The sequence below is a fragment of the Schistocerca americana genome, chromosome 1 (genome assembly GCF_021461395.2).
Source record: "Schistocerca americana isolate TAMUIC-IGC-003095 chromosome 1, iqSchAmer2.1, whole genome shotgun sequence".
In the NCBI taxonomy this organism is placed as follows: domain Eukaryota; kingdom Metazoa; phylum Arthropoda; class Insecta; order Orthoptera; family Acrididae; genus Schistocerca; species Schistocerca americana.
Genome location: NC_060119.1, coordinates 873,244,374 through 873,258,600, shown reverse-complemented (window position 1 = coordinate 873,258,600; position 14,227 = coordinate 873,244,374). Strand labels below are relative to the sequence as shown.

The following is a 14,227-nucleotide window of genomic DNA, read 5'->3' as shown; positions in this document are numbered from 1 at the left end:
CTTGGATTTCAAAATGTTTTGTCGTAGTTAAGTTTTTTTTTCAGAGCAGAGATACACCTTGTCATTAATTATACCGCTTGATAGACACAGAATAAAATTTGTAGTGAATGGCTATCAGACGTTTCTCGGCTATGCCTAATCATCCATCACACGTAATATTACTCACTGGAAACGCTATACATAAAACTGGTACATTCCCAAAATAATTCCAAAGTACTTCGGAGCCACAACAACATAAACATTTTATACACAATGACACTATTGCAACACTGTTCTTTTGTAACAAAGCCGTATATTTAGACTACACTGCAGAAGCCATTTCATTTTAAGCAAATAGCCTTACGGAAAAGAAATAATGAAAAATGGGATACATCCACGTGTCAGCACAATTACACTTCACTTTTACTTATATACAAACATACATCACGGAAGATCATAATGTTTATGATTACTATGGAGCATTGCAGATCAGCTGTGGCAGCATGTTGGAGCATAAAATAATATTCTAGATGTTTTGGTAAATTCGGAGTGATTAAGCGATTAGCTTCTTATGCAGAACTGAAATTATGTTCTTCTAACAGTTACCGGTTGTTGTCATTACTTGGTGCGGTGTAAATACTTGTGCAACAAGGTACAATAATTTACACGAGCAGACTCGTTTAGTTTTCAACTTAATATTCAGTGTATTATACATTTATACGAACGGAACGACAGATATAAATTTACACGTTTTTTCTGTCTCTTCAAATTGTACACTAACGTCATTCATAACAACAATGGTAATACTCGTGGTTCATTTTCTACAATTTACTATTTAGCTACAAACCGAAAGTGAGTTCATGAAACTCACTGAATTATTTTAATCATTGATTGGCACAGTGTCAAGCCAATCCCTACCTCGTAAAGAATGTAAAGTAGACGTATCACTGTACGTTGCCTGTGATGCAATCCACACTTTGAAGCATGCAAGGTACCTCCACTCAAACAGATCTGTCTCCATCGCGTTGGACCTCTTCCTCAGACCAGTGAGCTATTATAGATGCCCATCTCAGTATTCTGTTCCATCTAGTTTATTAGGACAGCTGATGGACAAAGGGACTACAGTTTCCCAACCACAGGCTGTACTGCACTGCCCAGAAACGTTTTTTCACGCGGCGCGTTAAGAATGACTTCTTCGACTTTATTCACGTCTTGTGCAGATTTAAATTTGCACTTTTCCCTGTCTCTTCAGTTGTATATTAACGTCATTCGTAACGACAATGGTAATACTCATGGTTCATTTTCTACAATTTACTACTTAGTTACAAACCAAAAAGGAGTTCATTAAACTCACTGACTTAATTTAATCATTCATTCAGTTCCGTGGATCCCATCGAGAAGGTGAACTTTCGGGGATGTTGAATAAGTCACGTCGTTAGGAATGAAAAAAATCAAAGACATGGGCGTGTTACAAATTAAAGAAAGACACTGTATTAACAGTGGACTATGATACTGCTTAATGCCATTCATTCATATACCAGATAAATTCAACTAAGTAAATTAGAAATAAAGCTGCTACTTCGAAAGCAGCTGCTGCTTCCTCAGTTATATTAATTAGCTGATGTCTTAGCTTGATATTTACTTGATTACATTGCTATTTTTCAAAGAAAATAGTTAGCTGCATAGTGGATACAGAGTCCCGTTGAAAACATGTTACTACATACATATGTATCTGTCGTGACTGTTCTATCGGATACGTCCAACACCACACATATGTAGGGTGTTCCACAATTTATGTTAGAGGTTGTAGAGGGGACGTAGTAGATTAGTTTTACATGGGAACACATGTCCGGAAGAGTCATCCAACGAAGCTACAGAAGGTCAAAGCTATAGACGCAGGCGTCTCTAAATGTACGTATATGCAAGATGATACTGTGATGATGTTACAAACTTTAAAGGACAAAGGACGCGGACAAATATATCGATTTGAGGTAAGTGTCCCTGGTCCGGAAACGAAGGAGTCGAAAATTACGAGCAAAAATCATGCCCCTGTAGACGTAGATGTAGTTGATGCCGCACTGCTCCTTTTGGGACACCACATGTTAAGTTACCCTCACACCAGGGTCAGGTTCACGCCCATATCAAAGTCGGTCAGTGCGCACCTTTCCAACAGAAAGCGTGAGAAAGAATATTAAACTAAATATAGTATTTACCTGCAAACAAAACTATAATTACGACTGTAGCTGTCATCTTACAGTGTCTCTTGGTGATTGGAATTGGAGAACCTGATATCAGTCTTCTGATTTTCAAATGGATTTCGTGCGAGCGCTCTTGTGTCATTCACTTTCTCTAAAAAGTAAATGCGCAGAAGAGGAACCATCGAACTTACCACAAATTGCCTCTACAATACAGATGTATTACAAGATGATCTCTAGAGCCAGGCTGAAAACAGTTATAGTTTACAGAATAGCACTGACCATGGATTGCAGAAACATAGAAAAAATTTTGTGGAGTCGCTGGACTACGGAAACATTTTTTTTAGACGGACTTTCTCTTTATGTCTCAGGCTGGCGATATGTGCTTGCGTGCAGTGCAGTTGCGCATTTCTTCTATTAATCGTGGGTTACATGACGTATGAATGAATGCACGAGAGAGTAGACCTGAAAGTAGTACACTTGTTGAGGTCACGGACTTAAATTTTGCATGAGGGACCTTTAAATCGCCATCGAGCCATCCAGATGTGAAGTTTGTTTTCATACGACCAGCCGTATCCTTAAACGGACCACAACCATTTCCTTTCCCACCCGAGCCAATGTTGCGTCTCTAGTAACTCCAACAAAATGTTAGTTCCTCCTCTTTTTTTTTCGTTTCTCTCAAGAGCTGTCACCCTGTCTCAGAATCACGATGCGATTACTTATTTCCACCAGTAAAATCCCCATTCCAGACAACCGCAGAAAAAGTGTTGTTTCTCGATTTCTCCAGTTACTCTAAACTATTTCCTAACACCTTCCAGCTTTAGCTGACAGTGTGCATCTTATTACGACAGAAGCCTTCATCTCGTGAAGTTGCAGAGGCTGTATTTATTCTCTTTTCCTTCCGTCTATAGTCATCTTTGTCATTCTGAATATCATCTGCCGTTATTGATATTCAGTTATTATTACACAACCCAGTATCACCACAATTTTTTTTTTTTTTTTGCTTTGACCTTCGTCGTCGTAATTACTACCAACTGTTCGTCTCTCGTGCACATCAAATTACGCAAGCAGAGAACTAAATCGTTAACTCCTTCAAAATATTATTGTATTTATTACCATAGTTACTTTTAATTCCTGGTTTTTAAAAAATGAACAAATAAATTTTAAATCACGCAAACAGATTTTACTACACTCCTGGAAATGGAAAAAAGAACACATTGACACCGGTGTGTCAGACCCACCATACTTGCTCCGGACACTGCGAGAGGGCTGTACAAGCAATGATCACACGCACGGCACAGCGGACACACCAGGAACTGCGGTGTTGGCCGCCGAATGGCGCTAGCTGCGCAGCATTTGTGCACCGCCGCCGTCAGTGTCAGCCAGTTTGCCGTGGCGTACGGAGCTCCATCGCAGTCTTTAACACTGGTAGCATGCCGCGACAGCGTGGACGTGAACCGTATGTGCAGTTGACGGACTTTGAGCGAGGGCGTATAGTGGGCATGCGGGAGGCCGGGTGGACGTACCGCCGAATTCCTCAACACGTGGGGCGTGAAGTCTCCACAGCACATAGATGTTGTCGCCAGTGGTCGGCGGAAGGTGCACGTGCCCGTCGACCTGGGACCGGACCGCAGCGACGCACGGATGCACGCCAAGACCGTAGGATCCTACGCAGTGCCGTAGGGGACCGCACCGCCACTTCCCAGCAAATTAGGGACACTGTTGCTCCTGGGGTATCGGCGAGGACCATTCGCAACCGTCTCCATGAAGCTGGGCACACCGTTAGGCCGTCTTCCGCTCACGCCCCAACATCGTGCAGCCCGTCTCCAGTGGTGTCGCGACAGGCGTGAATGGAGGGACGAATGGAGACGTGTCGTCTTCAGCGATGAGAGTCGCTTCTGCCTTGGTGCCAATGATGGTCGTATGCGTGTTTGGCGCCGTGCAGGTGAGCGCCACAACCAGGACTGCATACGACCGAGGCACACAGGGCCAACACCCGGCATCATGGTGTGGGGAGCGATCTCCTACACTTGCCGTACACCACTGGTGATCGTCGAGGGGACACTGAATAGTGCACGGTACATCCAGACCGTCATCGAACCCATCGTTCTACCATTCCTAGACCGGCAAGGGAACTTGCTGTTCCAACAGGACAATGCACGTCCCCATGTATCCCGTGCCACCCAACGTGCTCTAGAAGGTGTACGTCAACTACCCTGGCCAGCAAGATCTCCGGATCTGTCCCCCATTGAGCATGTTTGGGACTGGATGAAGCGTCGTCTCACGCGGTCTGTACGTCCAGCACGAACGCTGGTCCAACTGAGGCACCAGGTGGAAATGGCATGGCAAGCCGTTCCACAGGACTACATCCAGCATCTCTACGATCGTCTCCATGGGAGAATAGCAGCCTGCATTGCTGCGAAAGGTGGATATACACTGTACTAGTGCCGACATTGTGCATGCTCTGTTGCCTGTGTCTATGTGCCTGTGGTTCTGTCAGTGTGATCATATGATGTATCTGACCCCAGGAATGTGTCAATAAAGTTTCCCCTTCTTGGGACAATGAATTCACGGTGTTCTTATTTCAATTTCCAGGAGTGTATAAGGAAAACCACTACGTCTCTACAATAGTCTCACAGTATTCCGTCATTATTTCCGCCAGCATCCTAATTATTGTACACAGATACAGGATTCGCAATACACATGCCTTCACGTTTCTTCTCTTGAAGTATTAACTGGTAATTTTCGTTTTTACAGGAACCTGAATACATATGGTCTGAAGAATACCAAGAAGTGCTGTTCTCGGAACATTTCAAAGCATTCGACATCCTCAGAGAAAAGGGTTATTTCATCGGAGAAATGATATGGAATTTTGCAGATTTCAAAACTGCACAAAGTAAGTTATCTATCTAAAGCCTAAATCATAACTAACACCCATGAATCTAAATCATAAACAGCAGAACAGTAGTCAAGTTTCTAATTTTGTTTTTGACATCTTAACAAAAGTGGCATTAATTTGCGCCCATACTATTTCTTCATTTACAAACCTTCATGATTTTTTTTATTCTGCATGTGTCATATTTTATGTAAAGACTTCTCTAGAAATTGACTCGTAAAATTGCTTTAATGGATCATAACATATAATGAGACAGAAGACTTCGTGGCTAGTTTCAATCATGTAACTTTTTCTTGTGCATAGTCATTACATCTTGTCGACTCCAACTTCTCGACTCAGATGTTGAAGTTTCTTCTCCGGACTGATCTGGCTGTACTCCGACGAATTGCCGTTTACAGCATAGAGCAAAAAAATTACTCGGTTCGTTATTTCACCTGAGTGCGCCGTGCTCCCGCAGGCAACTGCAGAAACGAAATTACGTAGCCTTTTATTCCAAAACACCTGGAAAGTTAAGCATTACAGTCACTGATTACTTTTAATAATCGTGATAGTCAAACTTACCATATTTGTGTGCGGTTCCCCCGCCAGGGCCTATAGATTCCAGTTTTAAGTGGTGATTGATGAGTCTAAGTTGTGGACGGTCACAAGAGCGTCCCAGGTAATGAAAAATCAGTTAATTGACAAAAGTAGTTTAAGCCGTCTACGAACTTCCCAAGATGAGCCGAATTCAATTCGTGGGATTTTAATCCTGCATCGGATGCAGTGGATTACGCATTCTTTTAAATACCCCCAAATTATCACGTAAATTTGACAACACTGCTCCATGTAGGCTAATCATACTTAGATGGTAACTCGTGTTGCGTGCATACTACAATAATTTATATACAGAGTATATCATAAGTAGCAGCAAAAACTGACACTGGAGAATTTATACGATAGCAGAAGTAAAAACATTCCAGTAAACATGTGTCTGCAAACGAATCTTTTCGGAAATAGTTGCGAGTGTGTGCTTATGAGCTGCCACTTACCTCAGTACCGATACTGTCTTCGAAATATAAACGTATTTCAAATGTATAGTTTTCGATGTAATTGGACTCAAATTTGACCCAATACCTACCTCAACAAGTAGTACGATACTGCTTTAGAATGTCACAATTTACTCTACACTTTTACCTGTTAAAGGTGGGTGTTCCACGGGTATTTCCACGCGTCTTCACATGCTCTCACATATGGAGACAATACTGCTCCTGTCTCTGCAGTGGATTACAAATTCTTTTAAATACCTCCAAATTATCACGTAAATTTGCCAACACTGTACGATTGCTGCTCCATTTCCTCAACCGTATCAACTGGAGTGCCGTACACTTCTCTTTTGATACGGTCCTAGAGAGAAGAATGCAGATGATTGATTGATGCCTTGTGCTCCTCGAGGCCAGGAAACAGACGTTGCCTGCCTCGGATCATTAGAAAAATATCATGTATGTATTACAATCCCCCACGTTGTGCAAGATAAGGTACGCCATGGGTCAGATTTGAGCCCAGTTAGATGGGGACTTGAACGCAAAGTTTACATCTCAGATACATTCGTACTAAAAATGTTCAAATGTGTGTGAAATCTTATGGGACTTAACTGCTAAGGTCATCAGTCCCTAAGCTTACACACTACTTAACCTAAATTATCCTAAGGACAAACACACACACCCATGCCCGAGGGAGGACTCGAACCTCCGCCGGGATCAGCCGCACAGTCCATGACTGCAGCGCCTAAGACCGCTCGGCTAGTCCCGCGCGGCTACATTTGTACTACGTAGGTCTATTTTTCATACTGAAGTAAGCGACAGCTCGTAACAACACATTCACAAATGGCTTATTAGCATGTTTACTGGGACGTTTTTGCTTCCGTCATCGTATACTTTCGCACTGTCAGTTCGGCTATTAATTGTGATCCACACTGTAGATATAACAATGGAATCCTTACTGCAAAGTCGTAAATAAACAAATAATCTTGTTGCAAATATTTTCATCTGATGCTAGTTCAGCGATGGGAGTGTCAGTTTCAATTGGTTATGTCACCAGCAATCGAGCCCAGTTCCACTACGTGAAAATCGTCTACGCTGCCATTAAGCCATGGATGGGGCTTACGAGTAATTATATTAGCAGAGAAACTCGGAGTTATCCGGGTATTTATTTACAGCTGTGTTAGAGACTTCGTACGCTTGTAATTTATTTTTTACTTCTAAAGCTTCTTTGTATACAACGTTTGAAGTAGTCTGACAGAAAACATGAACGAAGAGCTGGTTTGCTTCACTAACATGAGAGAGGGAGCAACGTAGAGCTGGCTGTGCTAAAAGCAACTGACGCTAGGGTCCACGCCCGCAACACGCAGTGCGTAGCTTTGTACTTTGCTCATGGTCAACCCCGTTCCCCTGTGCCAATTCTTATAAGAATGTCCGCTTCTACGATGTTATGATGTGTTGGTAAATGTGCCAACACCTTGTAGATAGAGGCGGCCTAAATGCACGCTATCTAACGCAGACGGGCGTGAATTCTGGAACAGGATAAGTAGTGAATTCTAATAAGAAAAGTATGCAGCTCCTCAAGTACTTAACTTTATTCCATGTTGTGGTACATCGCTGTTGATAATACAAATAAGACTCTCTTCAGATACGGTTAATGGCGCCTTGCTAGGTCGTAGCCATGGACTTAGCTGAAGGCTATTCTAACAGTCTCTCGGCAAATGAGAGAAAGGCTTCGTCAGTGTAGTCGCTAGCAAAGTCGTCGTACAACTGGGGCGAGAGCTATCCCGTATCTCGAGACCTGCCTTGTGGTGGCGCTCGGTCTGCGATCACACAGTGGCGACACGCGGGTCTGACATGTACTAAATGGACCGCGGCCGATTTAAGCTACCACCTAGCAAGTGTGGTGTCTGGCGGTGACACCACATGTTACATAGGAGAGAAGTAACTTCAAGCCTCTGTGAATGAGGGGTTGTTTTGAGGGGGCGAGATGATGCATGATGCTATCGATCGGAGTTACGTCGCGCCTCGCTTTCGGAAAGTGTTTCCAAAGATCACGATTTTAAAACCCATGTAAAAGTGTGAGTGAGATTTAATGCAGGGAAATAACTCGTTATAAACTCTACGCAAATGATCGCAAAATCTTCCTCCGGCACGTTGCCTTCCTAGCTGGAGAATTCAGTTTCACATGGGAGAAAGGTATATGTGCTACTTTATCGACGAATGATCATCTTTATTATTTTGTGTTTTGGTGCCCTAAGACCGACTGTATTTGCAAACTAAATGTTGAGGATTGGATTCCGTCTGATTATGCATATAACTAACTTTTCTCGTTATCTATTCATTTTTCAGCATATGTAGGTCTATATCAGTATCAGTGAGTTATGTTTTATGGAACAATTACTCAACGAAAATTAGGCCTATACACGTATCTATTCTAATTCCTACCTTAGTTTCTCGAAGGTTACATTTTGTAGGACATTAATATAGCTTGCCATTTGAAACAAAATGATGTTTAAACAGTGGAAAGTCCAGAAAGTAGTAACAATATGGAAAGAATAGACTGCTACCTACCACGTATAGGAGGCGCTAAGTCGCAGACAGGCAAAACAATACGATGTTTTTGTGAATTTAATTGGCGAGTTAGCAAAATAACACTGAGTGTGCGTGCGCCCACGCATTTTAATCTATTTATGTTGTTTTTTATGCGGTAGCTTATTTACTGTACTAAATATTAAGTCACTGTATAGTGTAACGGAACAGTACAGAGGTGATCCTGCGCAGAACACGCAAAGCTGCAACACAATCCCGTCACGTAAAACCAACTCTCTGAAATTATTTCATACGTGGGTTTAGCCAGTTTCATAATTTTGTAAGTATGGTTCATAAAAATTAAGAATTATTGAAAAACATTATTAAAATAGACTATATACATTAAAAATACTTCACACGCCAAATTAATTGTATTACTGTAGTAAGTGAGTTAAGAAACTTCCTGGCAGATTAAAACTGTGTGCCCGACCGAGACTCGAACTCGGGACCTTTGCCTTTCGCGGGCGAGCACCTGCCCGCGAAAGGCAAAGGTCCCGAGTTCGAGTCTCGGTCGGGCACACAGTTTTAATCTGCCAGGAAGTTTCATATCAGCGCACACTCCGCTGCAGAGTGAAAATCTCATTCTGGAAGTGAGTTAAGACTTGTATAAACTTTCTAAAAATATTGAAAGTAAAACAAAATGTATTTTGCTTATGACCTTCACCTTGGCGGGGACCTATCTCGCCACTCCGTCAGTGTGGTCTTGTAGCGCAGTGTAACGCTTTGCAATATGCGGGGCGAACCAGAAATGCACCGACGAACTTTCACGGGTTGTTCGGGAATGCTCAGTTGGTTTTTGATACAGCAAACCCACTATCTTCGGCACCTGGTTCCAGAGTTATTGCATTTAGTTTGTTTTCTTGTCGCTATTATCTCTGTATCCGCAGTGCACTGATAACAGTGAACAACACTGCAACTGTCGATGGTATGCGCCGTGTGTCTTGTTTCCAACTGCACACAATATCTGCTGTCGACAACAGTAATGACCTCTCCACCAACCTCAAGTTTGCGTTAAATACTGCTCATCTGAACTGCTGAATATAATCTGTGCCGGAAAAATTTGTGCATTGGTTACGTGCTGCGCTGTACACTAGCAGAACAGACTAAACACGCTGTGATAAAAGTGTAAGTTTTCTTCAATCAGTAGTCAACAGCGCAGAAAGTTTCACAAAATTCATAACACAAAGCTGTGTTTGGTCCTTCTATTGTACTGCCGGTTTCAGTTACAAACCATCATCTGATACGGAACTCTTAACAATATCACGTTACATGTTACCAAAATAGAAACAGTCATTGACAAAAGCCGCCCTGGGTAGCCGCGCGGTCTAGGGCGCCTTGCCATGTTTCGCGCGGCTCTCCCCCGTAAGAGGTTCAAGTCCTCCCTCTGGCATGGGTGTGTGTTTTGTCCTTAGCGTAAGTTAATTTAAATTAGATTAAGTAGTGTGTAAGCCTAGGGACCAATGACCTCAGCAGTTTGGTCGCATAGGAACTTACCACAAATTTCCATTGACAAAAATACGTCAGTCAGGTTCTACATCTACATATACACTCCGCTAGCCACCAAGCAGTGTGTAGCGGAGGGCACAATTCGCGCCAAAGTCATATTCCCCCCTCTGTTCCACTCGCGGATCGCGCGAGGGAAAAACGACTGAACGCCTCAGTACGAGCTCTTATTTCCTTTATCTTTTGAATGGTGATCATTGCGTGATTTGAAAGTTGATGGTAATAATATATGCTCTACATCCTCGGTGAAGATCGGATTTCGGAATTCAGTGAGCAGGCCCTTTTGTTTAGCGCGACGTCTGTCTGCAAGAATGTCCCACTTCAAACTTTCTGTGAGATTTGTAACCCTCTCGCGATGGCTAAATGTACCAGTCACTAATCTTGCCGCTCTTCTTTGGACCTTCTGTAATGTTATTTTTCAACTGAACATGACTGACGTATTCTTGTCAATGTGTGTCATTAGCTGCATTCCTAAATTTCCACTATCGTAGTTCGTAATGTGTTTTTGTTACAGTTGCGTACCAGTTGATGGTTTGCAACTGAAACAGGTAGCACAATAAAAGTGTACGTGTTTCATATGAGGGTTGCGGCATTTCTCTGTGTTGTACGTGTTGGCCACGTTATTGCGTATTACAGGCTTCCATGTTGCTGTGAAGGTATTTTTACAGAAACGAGTGATTGTGGTGACAATTCTAATAAATCATAATTACATTATGACTCTGTAACGAGCTGCTGGAAATCGTGGGTCCCTTATACCAATATACTCTGAAGACATCCCTAAACAAAAAATAGTTCAAATGGCTCTGACCACTATGGGATTCAACATCTGAGGTCATCAGTCCCCTAGAACTTAGAACTACTTAAACATAACTAACCTAAGGGCATGACACACATCCATGCCCGAGGCAGGATTCGAACCTGCGACCGTAGCGGCCGCGCGGTTCCAGACTGAAGCGCCTAGAACCGCTCGACCACACCGGTTCCTAAACAAAATCTGGAAGTTTTTCAGTGGAGTTACGGTTCATCCTGTATATGGAGGTTTCTTTCGATTGTAAGTTTTTGGAATTGTATGTGACAGGATTTCTGCATTCTTAAATGTGCAGCAGTTTCTGTTGGCTTGTGTTCACTTGCCGACTACATAATACACTCCTGGAAATGGAAAAAAGAACACATTGACACCGGTGTGTCAGACCCACCATACTTGCTCCGGACACTGCGAGAGCGCTGTACAAGCAATGATCACACGCACGGCACAGCGGACACACCAGGAACCGCGGTGTTGGCCGTCGAATGGCGCTAGCTGCGCAGCATTTGTGCACCGCCGCCGTCAGTGTCAGCCGGTTTGCCGTGGCATACGGAGCTCCATCGCAGTCTTTAACACTGGTAGCATGCCGCGACAGCGTGGACGTGAACCGTATGTGCAGTTGACGGACTTTGAGCGAGGGCGTATAGTGGGCATGCGGGAGGCCGGGTGGACGTACCGCCGAATTGCTCAACACGTGGGGCGTGAGGTCTCCACAGTACATCGATGTTGTCGCCAGTGGTCGGCGGAAGGTGCACGTGCCCGTCGACCTGGGACCGGACCGCAGCGACGCACGGATGCACGCCAAGACCGTAGGATCCTACGCAGTGCCGTAGGGGACCGCACCGCCACTTCCCAGCAAATTAGGGACACTGTTGCTCCTGGGGTACCGGCGAGGACCATTCGCAACCGTCTCCATGAAGCTGGGCTGCGGTCCCGCACACCGTTAGGCCGTCTTCCGCTCACGCCCCAACATCGTGCAGCCCGCCTCCAGTGGTGTCGCGACAGGCGTGAATGGAGGGACGAATGGAGACGTGTCGTCTTCAGCGATGAGAGTCGCTTCTGCCTTGGTGCCAATGATGGTCGTATGCGTGTTTGGCGCCGTGCAGGTGAGCGCCACAATCAGGACTGCATACGACCGAGGCACACAGGGCCAACACCGGGCATCATGGTGTGGGGAGCGATCTCCTACACTGGCCGTACACCACTGGTGATCGTCGAGGGGACACTGAATAGTGCGCGGTACATCCAAACCGTCATCGAACCCATCGTTCTACCATTCCTAGACCGGCAAGGGAACTTGCTGTTCCAACAGGACAATGCACGTCCGCATGTATCCCGTGCCACCCAACGTGCTCTAGAAGGTGTAAGTCAACTACCCTGGCCAGCAAGATCTCCGGATCTGTCCCCCATTGAGCATGTTTGGGACTGGATGAAGCGTCGTCTCACGCGGTCTGCACGTCCAGCACGAACGCTGGTCCAACTGAGGCGCCAGGTGGAAATGGCATGGCAAGCCGTTCCACAGGACTACATCCATCATCTCTACGATCGTCTCCATGGGAGAATAGCAGCCTGCATTGCTGCGAAAGGTGGATATACACTGTACTAGTGCCGACATTGTGCATGCTCTGTTACCTGTGTCTATGTGCCTGTGGTTCTGTCAGTGTGATCATGTGATGTATCTGACCCCAGGAATGTGTCAATAAAGTTTCCCCTTCCTGGGACAATGAATTCACGGTGTTCTTATTTCAATTTCCAGGAGTGTAATTAACAATTACCATCCAATGAAAATTGCATGCAGATGTAGAAAACTAAAATCCAGCTCGTTTATTGCGTTTTTCATCAAGATATTTCTTTCGCAGCGTACACGAGGGTCGGCGGTAACAAGAAGGGTATCTTCACTCGGGCGCGCCAGCCCAAGTCGGCAGCGCATCTGGTGCGCAAGCGCTACTGGTCGCTGGCGGAGCGACTCGACGGAGCACAGCCACCCGCGGACACCCGCCGCTACGTCATCGATGCTCCCCCGAAAGACTCTGCCAATGCAGTGCGCCGCGAGCTGTGAGCTGAGTGCAGCCACAGACAGCCGACAGCCGTCCCTTGTTCCGTCCAGAAGCAATACGGACAACCCTGCGAACACGCCGTGCGCCAGGTGGTGAGACCGGAGCAGTGTCCTCAGTTAACTGGCCGCTATGTATCACATGCTGCATACTGCTGCCTTGCTGTGGAAACCTGTACTTTCAAGTGATATTAACTTTCAGAAGCCAGTATCTGTTGTCCCTTCACGGACAAACAATGCTGTGGACTTCGTCATGATAGTTCTACAGAAAGAATTGTGACTTTTTTTTTTTAATTATAAACCACTCTAGTCGACACTCATTCCCAAGAACGATTGATCAAAATCCCATCGACTTATCCCACTGTCAGTGAAAGAAGAAGAAGAAGAAGAAGAAGTAATTACTTCATAGATTTTCATATGTGACCTGTGTTCATTGACAATAGCAGTCGTTTTTTTTTTCTTGCTTTTTTCTTACTTTTTTTTTAACTGCTGCATCATTCACAAGCCATGTAGTTCCCTGCTGCAACTATTTCACATTTACAGTTCTAACAGGGAATCAATTCAGCTGACGTGCTTGTCAGAATGTTCCCTGACTCTGTCTCTGAAAATATTGTTGGGCTATATGGAACGTTAATGTAGATTTAACCACAGTGGGAAAATCATCGATATTTTTATGTCTCGCAGAAATGAGACATGGATAACTTGTATGTTACCGTAACTACAGAATTTGTTTTCATTTTTTTACTATCACGTCACTGTATAAGGATGCCCAGTTAGGCCCAAAGAATAGAGGTATTCACCTGTTAGGTGAAACTCTTTAGCATCTAGTTGGCAGTTGATGAAGATATTGTACCAAAAGTGTGTAAGCTAGGGAAAGAAATACTGCTGAATACTTGAGCAGAGCTGGAATACATGATCTGAAATGTGTGGACTGTGATGTATGGGAGTTTTGCACATATGTTGGAAGACAGCATCAGTATCTGACCGTCAACAAGAAGATATGCTTATACGAGGTGCGACAATAAAGTAATGAGACTGATGTGAAAAAAAATGTTGCTTACCGTTTTAGTCAAGTTTAGTGTTGTCTCCTTCAAAGTAGTTCCCCTCTGATTGCACACACTTTTTCCAGCGCTTCTGCCACTGATGGTAACATTTCTGGAACTCATGTTCTGTAATATCCTCCAAGAC

General features: G+C 44.2%; 1 protein-coding gene across 1 annotated transcript in view; it reads left to right on the top strand.

Moving 5' to 3' along the window:
• The window catches only part of LOC124547172 (beta-glucuronidase-like), a 94,126-nt gene extending 79,963 nt beyond the window's left edge, over positions 1-14,163 (top strand). Inside the window, exons 11-12 of the mRNA XM_047125090.1 lie at positions 4,932-5,070; positions 12,846-14,163. Of these exons, the coding sequence (XP_046981046.1) occupies positions 4,932-5,070; positions 12,846-13,045 (339 nt within the window). The 3' untranslated portion in view covers positions 13,046-14,163. The remainder of the gene's footprint in view (positions 1-4,931; positions 5,071-12,845) is intronic.
• The last annotated feature ends 64 nt before the right edge of the window (positions 14,164-14,227 follow it).